At 39.7% G+C, this 13,974-nt stretch overlaps 1 protein-coding gene across 1 annotated transcript in view; it reads right to left on the bottom strand.

Moving 5' to 3' along the window:
* LOC116687151 (calsyntenin-2) overlaps positions 1–13,974 on the bottom strand; it is a 222,789-nt gene that overhangs the window by 60,563 nt on the left and 148,252 nt on the right. The window contains exon 5 of the mRNA XM_032512334.1: positions 11,340–11,489. Within this exon, the coding sequence (XP_032368225.1) occupies positions 11,340–11,489 (150 nt within the window). The remainder of the gene's footprint in view (positions 1–11,339; positions 11,490–13,974) is intronic.

A 13,974-nucleotide genomic window follows, 5' to 3' on the forward strand; every position in this document is an offset into this window, starting at 1 on the left:
CCTATATAGATATACGAAATATTTGTATTGCGATGGAGTCTAAACCAAAAGACTTTGTACATTTTAATGAGCTGTACAATAAACCTCATTTGCATATCTCCTGATTGAAATACCTTCGGTGTGGGAGATCCGGGTTTGATTCCATTGCAAAACATCAACCAATGTGTCCCTGAACAAGACAGTGAACCCCCAGTTTCTTCAGAGGCATGCAACCTCTGACATTCAGTATATAGCAATTGTAAGTTGCTTTGGATAAAAGCCTCAGCTAAATGACATGTAATGCAAAAGTGTGGTAAAAACACACTTTCGTCCAAATTGGCTGCTTGAATCAACACAAACTGCATGTTACATATAACCACTTTAAATTTGAAAACATCATAAATATGATAAATATAATATTAATATATGCCATCACTACATTTCAAATGTTACAGCATCATTTCTGCCTATAGAGCACCACCTCAACAGATTTCTTTTAAAATAGTTTTATAAAATCATGTAATGGGATAATTTCTAATGAAATTCCACTTTTCTTCGATCTGCTGGATTCTGTGGGAAGCCTCCTAAAAAACCCCAATATCGTTTAGTGTAACTCTAATTCTATTTCTCCCTTTGAGGATCGAGTTAAAATGACAATTTAATCCGGGTGTTTAGAGAGGAGACACTAAATCGGTATAAAGGAGCCAAAAACTGCTTTCTAAGGCTCTCCACCTTCTCTTTTCTCTGCCTTTATTTTTATCCTGCTTATGATGTCTGCAGACTAAGCGGACTACTTGAGACATCCCCCCTCCTCTTTCTCCTTATGGGGGATCCCAGGGGAATCCGAGGCTAGTTGGGCTATCCGCTGTAATCCCTGCAGCATGTCTGCCCTGAGGTCTGCTCTCCCCACTGGGAGGTTTTCCAGCATGTTGCTCTTTAGTTACTATCCAAAGTTCATAGCCATGGGTGAGGGCCAGAACATAACTGTAGACCGACATTACAGCATCACATGATTGAGGCACCAGCTTTAAAGTCTCTCCCTTGGGAATAAACCTTCACCCCAGACATAAAAATGCATCTTTTATCTTTTCCCTCAACTCCTCTGCTATTTTTTCTGTCCCATTCAGTAACTTCCTGTTGTTTTAATCTTATTACATCTCCCTCTCTTATTCCATTTCACTCTCTTTGTCTTTGCAATCATGATCCCTCAATGTTGCCTTGACCCTGCAGTGGCACTATGATGGAATATCCAGTCTCAACAGGCAGAGAGACAGGGACTAAGGGAGTATAATTACTCTACATATGTGTGTGTGGGTGTGTTAGTGTGTGTCGTGCACTAGTGCCTATACCATGACGATTTCCTGTTTGTGTTTACATCCATGTGTTAACAATGTGTCTTTAATTTGTTACCAAGAATGTGAAAGAGTTGATCATTTTTCCTCCCTCTTCTACACTTCACTCTGCAAACACACACATACACACACACACACACACACACACACACACAAGCCAACATGCACACACACGCACGCATTCATCCAGCCATTGCTCTTATCTGACACAATGAGGTGAACCCAGGATTTCAGGCCACTCTCTATCTTTTTACCCCTGCCAACATACATCCATCCCTCCTGTATAAAGCCATGGAAGGAGAATAGGAAGGGGTCACACCTTTATCCATTTGACAGTGTGTGTAAGTGATTTATACTGAAGACTAGAACATTCCTAGTTCAAACAGTAGATCAGAGAAGAGAGATGAGTGGAGCGCAAGGCCGGCACTAGCCAACCCAAACGTGTGCCATACCAATCAAAAGAAAATGAGTTTAGCCAATCAAAGAATTAGTACAGAAAATGCTAGTATCGTTTCTAACTCCTGATTTTGTGGGCCTAGCCACCCTGTGCCCACACCATCTCATCGTTGTGTTCAGGCAAAAACACATACAGAGCTCTGAAGCAGACACATTCATAGCTCTGTGTTTACTGTCTCTGTAAAACTAAAGATGAGCAGCGCGGCTTTCGTGGTCAGTGTTCCAGCATTAGTTGATCATAACGTTTTCGTTTTTCACATCTGCTGAAGAATGTGAAAACCTGAAACTACAGCAATAAGCCTTTGTCTTGTCTCCTCCTGAGACCAGAGTCCTTAACAGGGCTCCATGTCTGTCAGACGGACTGAATGAGATACTACCGTATTAGCAGAACATAATGTAAAGATCACATGACTATGTGCTGGATTTTTTTCTAGAAATATTGTGTGTTTATTCTCTTAATATTACAAGTGTTTCTCAAAATATTTCCACTATTTCTTCTCTAAATCTCAGAAACACAGATGGGATAAGTAATATTTGTGTGGAAAGTTTTAAATATGAGAGAGATCTTGCTGAAACACATAAGAGCTAATTATAGTCCAGGGGTTAAAAATTAATTATTAAAATATTTTTTATATTTTGAGTTGTAACCAGTGTTTTCCTTTACATAGCCTAAAAAAAGACATTTCCAGCATAAATTGATGCAGAAACAGGATGAAATGGAGCATAACATAGGAAATGGAGTTTTTACTGCTGAAAATTATCTGGGGGAGGAGCTCCCCAATTCTCTCCAACTTATGTGTCCCAACCAATGTTGAAATGAAACCTAAGCCCCTGGGTTGCTGAGCCAGCTAACATTTGGCCAGAATTTTGTGGCATCTAACTAGGGATGGGATATAAACAGGCTAAAAACGGCCCAAAAACATGAGGGGGAACTGATAGAAGTAAGAAATAATCAAGCCAAGAAAGGAAAAAAGAAAGAGAACAAATGAAGAACAAATTCAGGACACAGACACATAAGTCAAAAAAGTAAACAGTGAAAGTAAAAAGACAAAACAAGCTAATACCAAAGAGGGGCGGGGAAGTGCTAAAGCAGCAGCCAGACAGCCTTAGTCTGAGATTAGAGAAGAACCAAGAAAGGATGATTTAGAGGAAATGGGAAGTGCAGAGCACTTATTTTTCTCCTTCATCCCTTTAATTCATCCTCTTTCTACTCTTATCTGAGATCAGGACCATTGGCATTCACATGCACACACACGTGCACGTGCACACACACACACACACACACACACACACACACACACACACACACACACACACACACACACACACACACATTACTTGAGAGTGGAGCACAGAATGCATATCCCCGCCTCAAAAGAGCCTGGGACTTCAGATATTCAAAGAGAGGTAGGCTCTTGACTCTCCACCAACTTTACTGCTAACAAACTGCACTCTGTCACTAGGTCTTTGAAACCCATTTAAATATCATTAGGTTTGCAAGTTTTCTTTCTGTATCTTTTTCATCTAGATGTAAAGCTAGATGGTTTGAATCAGAAGAAGAAATAGCACTCTTTCTTTTCCTCTTATCTGTGAGTTGAAATCAAAAGCATTAAAATGCACCTTTGCTCAATTCAATACACTCAAGGGTTGAGCTGCTAATTTTTGGTCTGATATGACCAGTGGCCTAACGCTGGCTAACATTAGCCAATGTTAGTAAACATTAGATAGAAATTGCTGTTATGATGCAAATTACTACTGCAGACTCAGATGACTATATCAAAATTCTGTTGTTGACAAGGTGTGTGATGACTGAATGTGAAGCAAATTTTAGAGGAAGCGCAATTTTTTTGTAAAGTGAACATGTGAACAAGTGAGTGGCAATAAATCCACATTGGGTTGCTGCCAATTTGTAACCGTGGCCACACAGAGTACTGCAACCACAAAAATACCGTGTGGCCCAAAAATCATTTTCCCTGTAAACCACCACTATGAACAAGATGTTTGTCAAACTGTTAACAGGACACCTGTAATTTCAAACACGTTCAAGTATTACTCTTCGTATTATGAACTTTGTGTCAATGAAGGTTTGGGATTTGTCAAACCTTTTCTTAAGCAAAAAACATAGCAGAAGACTGCTAACATCAACATAAACAATGCAGATTATATACTGTATACATACATACATATTGTGTGGGGCATTGATTCTACATAATGTATAACTGTGTCACTACCAAATTTATCAATTTGTTGGAATTGTGTCACAGTGAAGTTTAGTTAAGTTTCTCTGTTCTCTAAAAGTGCTCTTGGTTTAGTTTCTCCCTTTGATTTGTGTGCTAATTAGAACAAGTCCTTCCACCCGTGCTGATCGGTCATTCTTTACTCTTGTGACAGCCTGGTCTTTGCACTGGACATTTGGATTAAACTAAAGAGAGCAATAGCTGTGAAGTTAAATGGCCTGTGTGTGAGAGAAAATCACAACATCCATCTCTCTCCATGTCTCTGCATCTTAATCCTCACTTCAACGTTGTCACATACTAGCCTCTTAAGACTGAGCTTCCTCGCTGTGCATTCAGCATTTTCAGCACAACCCATTTTTTAAACTTGCAATGGCTCTATGATATAATCCAACTTTTAAAAAAATTGTTGTGATATCATAGTCTGGTTTGTTGTCTATCCCATAGAAATGTAAAAACGTGTTGTCAATAAAGATACTCCACTGGCTACATTCACTTTGGAAATGGTGACTCATGATACTGATGTATTGCAAACATTGGTCCAAACCTTGTTTCAAAAATCTTCTTTCATATTGAGAAGTATTGACATGTGGCGCATGCATTTTTAATAATCAGTCATATCTCCTATACTGCATGTTCTAAAGATTTCATTTTTTATTCAACTCTACAAATTTTTCCATTATTATCAATGCAGTGCCTGTCAATTATTTTCCCTTCATTTAAATTTTGTAGAGAAATAGAGACATCAAAGTATGATTTGCAATGTTTTTACACAACAGCTACAACATTATAATCCTGTAAAGCCTACCTGTTATTGGTAAATATACATAGTATATTGTCATTGACTTATCCCAGTAGTATTATTTAGATGCCATTTAACTATTTCAAGTTTTCAAGGTGAATACTCAAATCACTTCTTTCCAAAAAATGTAATAATAATGAGTTCTCATTACAAAGAAAGTGACAGTAAAATGCAGACATAAATGTAAATCTATGCTGTATTACGTACTGTTGTATGCTTTCACTGGCCGCCCCCTCCCGTTTGTGCATGTTGTCTGTGTATTTCAGGCCTGTGTATAACGTCTTTAACTAACAACAGAATGAAAAAAATAAGTAATTAATTAATAAAGTATGTCTTCTTCTTCAAACCATGACACAGGTTATGGTATGTAGGTATGTACTGTATAAGTATTGCATCAAAGAGCTGCCACCATAGCTGTAGACTCTACTCAAACTAGAAGATACAATGGCAGACATCCCTACGTGCACAATGTAGTTTTTTAACTAGTTGACACTGTAGCCATACTTTGCATGGTTATTTCTACATACATCTAAGAAAAGCGAAAGATGTGACTTTCATTTTCTAGTTTGTTTTCTCAAACTGCTGGTGTCAGGCCTGTGGGCTGTAAGATTGACAATTAAAGATTTCTGTCCAACTGTCTTATTGTGGTTTTTGAAACAAACTGTATGACACCAAATAAAACTCATAACCATCCTATCAAATGGAAAGAAGAGGCTCAACAGCTGCCTGCTCACTCTCTCGCTTATCTCTCCTCCTGTCCACTCATTCCATTATTAGTTTTACTCCTGTGTGTGTGTTTATGTGTATGTTTTTCTGTGTGGAGAGGAGGAAGATGACAAGACTAGATAGGAGATGGCTGAAAGTAGTTTGAAAAGTTTTAAATTATTGTGGACTAGCAGGTAAACATGTTGATTTTACACTTCTCACTGGGCTCAGATTTTGTCACAATCCTAGAGCCAGGATGCGGTTTCCATGTGACCACTGTGCTGGTTGGAACAGTAGTGTCGTGATTGGCAGCATTCTACGACTTTGTTAAAAGAGTGCATGGGTCCAGGAAGACATGGTCCAAGAAAAAATACCAGCAACTCAATTTCCCAAGAACCATTGCAGAGGCTGCACTCAAGCCAAACAAAGTCCTGATGTCCAAAACAACAAGACAAGTGGTCCTGCTTGATCAAATCCAGTCCCTGTCCCCTGGGAGAACTGGATGAAGGAGGCAAGTGCTAAAGTTTACAATGAATGCAGGCTATTCAAGCTACTTAGCATCCCAAGACGCAACAGGAAGGGAACCATTACGGACATCAATTATGCTGCCAAGACACATCAAGATGGCTGTGGATCAAAAGGGACAAACTGTGGACCACATATGCTACTGGGGCTTTATTAGTATATGTCCATGATGTTCCACTTCCAGGACTGCTTCGTTGCCGCCGGAAATTCCGCCAGCTGTAACTCTTTTCTGCTAGATGTCAAAATACCTTCCGGTTTCTTTGTGTTGGAAATTTAAACTCCGGTGGATTTCTGAGGACTATGGTTAACTTCTTATCAGCTCTCTGCAGGGTAAATCCAGACAGCTAGCTAGACTAACTGTCCAATTTGATTTTCCTGTTGCATGACTAAAACAACCTTTGAACGTACAGATGTTTCAAGCCCGGGCCTTAGTGCCGCCCAAGACAATTGTGATTGGTTTAAAGAAATTTCAATAAACAAGAGCACGTTTTTCTCCCATCTTGCAATGCTGTGTTGACTAGCCAGACCCTCCTTGCGGTGCTGTGGAGGAAGGTCTGACAAAGCGAGACTAGGCCTTGATTAACCGTGGCTGGGTTGCCTAGACAAGGGTGTTTGATATTGAAAGACTAGAAACACCAGATGACCCGAGGCTACATCACTGATGATTTGTGCATCTCAAGATGTGCAAAAGAACATAGGTTCAGTTCAATGGTAACAAATACAGGCAAACCATAATTTTGCAAAATAAAACCTAAAATAACTGCTTTTTTTGGCCACATGGAAACAGTGGTAAAAAGTTTTGAACACAACATTGATGTATCACTACCTTTCACCTTTTTGTCCAGCGGATAAATGTAAATCAATATTTACTCTCATTTAGCTCTGTTTAGTGTCTAGCTGCTAAATACTTCACTATGTTCCCCAGATATTTGCTTTGTCTGTCTCCTGTTTGGTGCTGAGCAGGTATATACAGGGGATCTTTAAAGATTTTTTTGCTGAAAACAGCTGCCTGCTGCGGCCAGAAACTATGCTATGAAAGTGAACCAAATCCTGAAGTTGTGGCCGGACAACCTAAACTAAGCTAAAAGTTGCTATAAGCTTGATAAAACCAAGAGGAGCTGCAGCTATGTGTAATAATTCTCTACAAGTGACACCTTTTGTACTATCACATTGCCATTTAATACATAATAAATATATGGATTATAGCGGCTTTAAATAAAAAATAAAGGTAAGTAAAATAAAAGTACTCGTTATCAAGCAGAATTGCTCCTGAGTATTCTATGTTTTTTATGAAAGGTATAATAAGTAAGGTATAATAATACGTTTATTTGATAAAAAACCTTTTACAAACAAAGTCACATAGTGCTTCAAATGATAAACATCTGTTGAAATACAGTAGGATCCAAACAGAAAACCAGCAAGCACAAATAGTATAGTAGTATATGATATTAGAAGAGAAATTAAAACAAAAAAGCTGATTTGGTGGTGCACACACCTATACAAACATGTGTGTGTGTGTGTGTGTGTGTGTGTGTGTGTGTATGTTTGTTTGTGTGTGTTAACAGGCACTACCCGTCAGTAAAAAGAGATTCCACAAGCCAAGTGAGGACATGCGATTTGTCATGAAGACACACAGCTGGAGCCCTACTGTCCAGAGCCAAAGCCTATAGCTAATTTGAACAGACAGATTACTGGTTTGTTGTGTGTTGTGTGTGTGTGTGTGGTGTGTGTGTGTTGTGTGTGTGTGTGTGTGTGTGTGTGTGTGTGTGTGTGTGTGTGTGTGTGTGCATGTGTGTGCATGTGTGTGCATGTGTGTGCATGTGTGTGGGTGTATATGTCTTTGACATTCCCACAGTGGCCCGCCTTTAATACAACCACTAGCCCTATTTAATATCCCCTGAACTGTGGCCATGGCATTTACTTGCCCCTCTCCATCCATCCCTTCATCCTGCTGCCAAACAACGCTCATAGGGACAAGTGCCCTTTCATCAAAAGAGAGCATATCTGTGGTTGGGTGTATTCATGTGTATCTTCTCACCATAATCGTATGCTGAAAATCCTAATTTCAAAAAATGCGCTCACAAAAAAAATATTGCAAACAGGCTTCAAAGACAGGATTAACACTGAGAGCCTGGAGAGGGAGTTACGTAATGTCACTCTGTACACCCACAGACACTGTGACACAGTACGTTCATTTGTGTGTGAATGCATGTGCGTTGTTTGTAGACATTGGATCGACACATACTCCCACAGTAACTGTGTGTACAGTGTATATTCATCTCAAAAGTGGGAGTGTTTTTGATATGAGAACATTTTGGATTGAACTGTGTCAACGACTATGTGCAAATATCTTAGCCTACTCTCTTTTGTCTGTACAGTAGTTTCTGCAAGTTTTCATTGTACATCATGACATTTGTTTAAAACTTTGCCCCTTGGCATTAGGCAGATAAAAACCCCACTGCACAGCATGCTGCCAAGTGCTGCCACATTGACTTTGTACTACTTACATGTACTCATTTTGAAATTGAGAACAAAGGCTAACACTTTTTTTTACTATCACTTTCTTTTTCGTTGTTTGATTTGGTGACCTTAATTCCTCAGAATCTTAAAATTAGAGCTATTATTCACTGCAAAAAGTACCCATTTTCAGAAATTATTTAGGCTAGAACCTACTAATGTTAAGATATTCAAGACATTCCTTAAAACATTTATTTTCTTGATGCAAAATTAATTGATTTGGCTTTTCCTGTCTTGTTTTAAGATCCCGACCTTGGGCTTGAACATTTCTGCCTTGGATCAGAAACATTTACATTTATCTTAAAACCACAGGCATGTCTTGCACGTGTTTTGAGAAAACTTAGATTGGGAGTTTGAACATGAGCCAAATAACAGTTTTTGCAGGGTTCAGTGGCTGCCACTGAGCTGCTGCCAGGGTCCTCATTTACCACTGTTTATCACCAGCCTGCTAACATCAGATCCTGTGGGACAATAAATGACTGGACGCCAAAGAAATCCAGCACATGAATCACCTTGTTAATGACAGAACAACAAAGATTACACATGGTTACATGTGAAGCCTTACCCTGCATGTGTTTGTCTTTCATCTGCTGCCCTTTCTGACAAGTGTAAATTGCGTCTGAAGTTATCCAGAGCGTTTGTGTTGTTTTAGCACTCACCGCAGACACTTGTCTTTGCATTACTCTTAACCTTGTTAAGGCTGCCATGACTGCTTTCTGATGTGTTAAGAGCCATGTTGGCTGTGTCAAGGTGTTCTTAGTAAAGTGCTTTTGATCACACCAGCTAAATTTGACAGGCCAATTCCTCAGGGAAAAAAGGAGAGAGAGACAGAGAGAGAGAGGCTCAGTAAAGGGAAAGAGAGGGAGGAGAGACTGGTATTATAAGCACAAAATGGAGAAAAATTAGGTACATAGATGACTGCAAGTACCACACATTCAGACGTTAGCACAAACACTAAAGTAATGACATGCAAACCATCACTATTGTGTTTCCGTGAGCATAAAGAGAGCACACAGCTATTATTTCATGCTCCATCCTTGTGCACATGATGTACAATAAAACCAATCAAAATGTTTGTTCACATAATATAACAGGAAATAAAACCCCTAGGTTCCGTACATACAATTTCAGTGCGCTGAGCAAACAAGGAGCAACTGGATATACTCTCATCTCATTCATCTAAAAGGCAGGTTTGATGCTTTAATATCTCCCCACTTTCCCTATATTAAGAGTGAGAGGAGTATGGTCTGACTACACCACCTTTGAATCCTGGGATAAGGGATAGGGATAGGAGATAACGAGAAGGAAGGGACATCCGGCACGTGACAGGGTGGACCGCATGTCAGGCTTCATTCCAGCAATGTAAATTCGTTGAGCCAGGCAAAACTGGCGGTGGGATGTTGCCGTTTGTAACACTAGATTTGATTATCAAAGCCACTAGCAAAACATACACAGTACTAACAATAAACACAGCAGAAACATCAGATAGGTCGAGGACCATGTTTAACTCTATGGGCCCAAATTTAACGATCTGAAACGCAACTATCAAATGCCAAATGCAAGTGGCTTTGTGGGCAGCTCTCGGCGCTTTTGCTATTATACTATATTATATTATATATATAAATATAAAAAGGGTTGGTCTGAAGTAGCTACATTGCTCATAGGTGTGGTTTGGCCGTAACGTGCAATATACCAATCAGAGCGTTATTTCACATTCCCTTTAAAAGCAGGCGTGCTTGTTTCATGGTGGATTGCTATTATAATGGTGGATTTGCTAGGCGCACGGTCTTAAAACATCAATGGGCGCACACCAGAAGTGGTTCACAGACCAACGTTTGCTATTGATTTTTCTTTTCGACAAAATTTTACTAAGGAAATGTCACAAAAACACACTTTCCGATGTTTTGGCCTCACTCTTACTGAATCACAAGGTTGTGAATGCATGGTGATATTTTTGCAATGAAGTCTAACAGTAGACCGAGATTACCTTACTATAGATGATGCAGCCTTTCTGTCTCTCCTCTCTCGGGCTGTTGCTGCTGGGACTTTTGGTTTAAGCGGCATCGGCACATGCAGTTCAACATTACATCGCTTTAAGTCTTCTAATAGCTCCTCATTTATATCATCAACACATCCATGATTCATGGAAATGTGTAAAATAAGGTCATATTTTTCCTTGTGGGTATGTATGGTTTGCAAAAATGGGAACCGTTGGGTCCGTGAGATGAGAGAAGCAAAGTGTGTGCGCGGTGTGCACACTCTACATTACGGCCAAGCATGCGCCCTTTAAATAGCATCTGAAAAACGTGCCACTGACTTTAGACTCAGATTTTCCTGTTCTGTGGCGGAATTGTTTTCTGAAACTGCAAAATAGCACTAGGGAACAGTTGACATTTGGCTGAACTGGCCCCGGGAGCGCAAGTACATTCCCATATTCCACATTCACCAATGTTAGTCTGTGGAGGGAAAAGTCAACTGTGCTGGGTGCAAGATAGGGCCCTATATCTTTAAACGCTTGAAAATAACAACAGAAATAAACCCGTTTGCCAATTTCACATATCTCTGCAATTCAAATCAACTGCCATTTGTCTACACAAAAGAGATTTTTGTAGTAACGCAACGTCACAGTGATTTGGTCTGTACAGTCAGGCACACAGACAAAGCAAAATAATCTAGGCAAGATAATTGTATCTTTGGTTGTGGAGGTATAAACACTGCTCAGACCTGCCTGAAATCATTGCACACATGTTTTATGTGGTGATTGCCCACCTTGCCAACCAGGCTTGCAGACAGGCTTGACGTCAATGTGGACAGGGACGCTGTGCAAGGCTCTCTTCTGGCCGCAGTCCCAGGTCGTGACCTGGATCTTGTACAGCTGCTGCCGGTCGTAGCTCAGCTTCTCAGTGTTCCGGATGTTACCTTGTGTGGAGAAAAGAGGTTTAAGGTCAAATTCAACCCACCATAGCTTTTTTTTACTAGAATGCGCCGAAGACTAAATTCAGTTCCTTTTGTGTCTCACAATGACAACATTTTGCCCTGACCCGTTGGATGCACTAAAGTCCTCAATAGCTCAACATCAGCTGAAATTATGTCACTTAACAAAATTGTCTTCATAGTATGTGGTGTGAGTAAAAGTTCAGTCGTTATTGGTGTGTCAAACTACCTCTAGACAAAGCAAATATTCTGTGCAGTTTTGGTCTCTGTATTCCAGTATTTAGTTTCAGTGAAAAAAACTGAAATTAATTTAGGCAATATGATGATACATTACAAGGGAATAGGATGGTTCTTATCAGGAGCAATAGGCCTTTGTCAAAGAAGATGTTGGTATGACACAGTAGGAAAATACTAATAATATGGCCAATCGTTCAGAACATGATGTATAGTGGAATTTGTGAAGTGTTTCAGGAAGTTATTATAAAAATAATTGTGCATGATGTTGTGACTTAGAAACAGGCTGGAGTTACTCTGTCACCAGAGATTTGGAGACAGACTTTATGGAGTTGTAAAACGGCTTGGTGAGCTTTTACAACTAAATGTGCATTATTTTACTGTAGTCATAAGAAATGTGCAACAGATATAATTCCATTTGTATCATTACTCTCAACTTTCAAATGTATTCTTAATGTAGCTATACTTCAGTCTGATGACTTCTCTTCTGCTTAATGACACATTTAGACGATATAACTACAGACAGTTTGAAAGTTAAGTACACACTTTAAACTGCCTTGAGGAATTTGTGTGTGTGTGTGTGTGTGTGTGTAACTGTTTGCTTAAAGGAGTAACAGAAAGTTAATTTTAGCATCATTATAAATCATTGTGAAATTAAACTGTGATGCCTTAATATAATTACTGTAACAAATGAGATCATGGTTGGATGAGAGGTAGCTTCTATCTCTCACAAGTGGTTTGATTGGTGCTAATGTTTCTCAAAATAAAGACAACGTTTCTGTTGCTTTCTGATGCACTGAAGATATTGGTATTAGTCATCCCTTCACCTCCGCTGTGTTACTTTTCCAAAAACTACTTTACATTAAAAGTGATTTAACACATTATTGTCTGGTCACCGGTGTTGGCAAGTACTACTGTATCTGTGAAAATAGGTATGTAAAGCATTTAGTATCTCCTGAGGGAGCTGAGCAAAGTAGTTTTGCTTCATCTGGCAGATTTTAGCAGACCTTGGTTGCTCCAACCTCCACGCACTGGGGCCACTTAGAGAAGCCACACAACATTCCTCTAAACACATTGCTCCCGACAAAGCTGACGCATAGCTGGATTGAAATCAGCAAAGTTTGCCTTAAACTGACAGTGGTTGAGTTGCAGTGTTGGTGATGTAGGTCCCAGATTTTGATCCTTTTTCTTAAACTATCTAGAGTAACAGTGGTATAGGATTGCAGTGCTAAATCTCAGAATCATTCTTTTATCATTAATCAATTTTAGATGGACCCTTGGCACCTAAAACAAATCATTAATTCAAATTCACATTAAAAATTAGTCTTTCAAATACTGCACACAGCACCTTAAAAGAAACAGATGAGTTACTTATCTTCAGTACAATCAGCCCCCAGACCACATTCAGTGACCTGGAATCTGCGGCCTTGTTGGTAACTGCAACCCATTTACCAAACCATTTCTCATGCTGATCAGAGTGCATGAAGGGAGCTCTTGTGCTTCTAATGTGTCTGTTAATATTTGATGAGTCTTCCACTACAGACAAATGGCAATACAACACAGGCAGCCAGACCTGGGCAGGGAGGTGGCAACCTGACAGAGAACACTTTTGGGGTGTCAAGAGCATTGAAAAGATACAATATTGGCACTTACTGGCTGTGAGTTGAAGCGTAGCTAGAATGAGTTATTGCAACTTTTATTACATTACATTATATTACAGCCTGGATTCTAATTGAGGTTTCTGTATTGTGGGGAGAGAGGTGCAGAGGAAGCCAAATGTTGATAATGTGGTATATTTGAATGTGAGGGTGCGAGTGGGAGGATTAGCTGTAATTCATATGAGGACAGCAATATTAGGCTTTTCTTCCTCATCGCCAATTCTCTGTCTCCCTCTGAGCTTGTTTAGAATTCCTTCCCTCTTCATTCTCCCCTTTCAAACCTTTGCATTCCATTTCAATGCACATCATTGTCTCACTATTTTTCAGCCTCATCCATTTACTGTTTGCTGTTTCATCTGTTGTGCGGCATGCTCTGTTTTTTTCAAGTATGCACACACCCTTACACCTATGGAGGTTCCTATTACCGCTCCTTCAATTACTATATCAACTTATCCGTGTCAGCAGGCTGTGCGTGCTGTGACTGCTGGCAGGAGTGGCCAGCAAAATAAAATGACTACTTCATCCTCCATCTTGCTCTCTCTATTTGCCTCTCTATCAAACACACACACACACACACA

The sequence above is a fragment of the Etheostoma spectabile genome, chromosome 3 (assembly GCF_008692095.1).
Source record: "Etheostoma spectabile isolate EspeVRDwgs_2016 chromosome 3, UIUC_Espe_1.0, whole genome shotgun sequence".
NCBI lineage: Eukaryota > Metazoa > Chordata > Actinopteri > Perciformes > Percidae > Etheostoma > Etheostoma spectabile.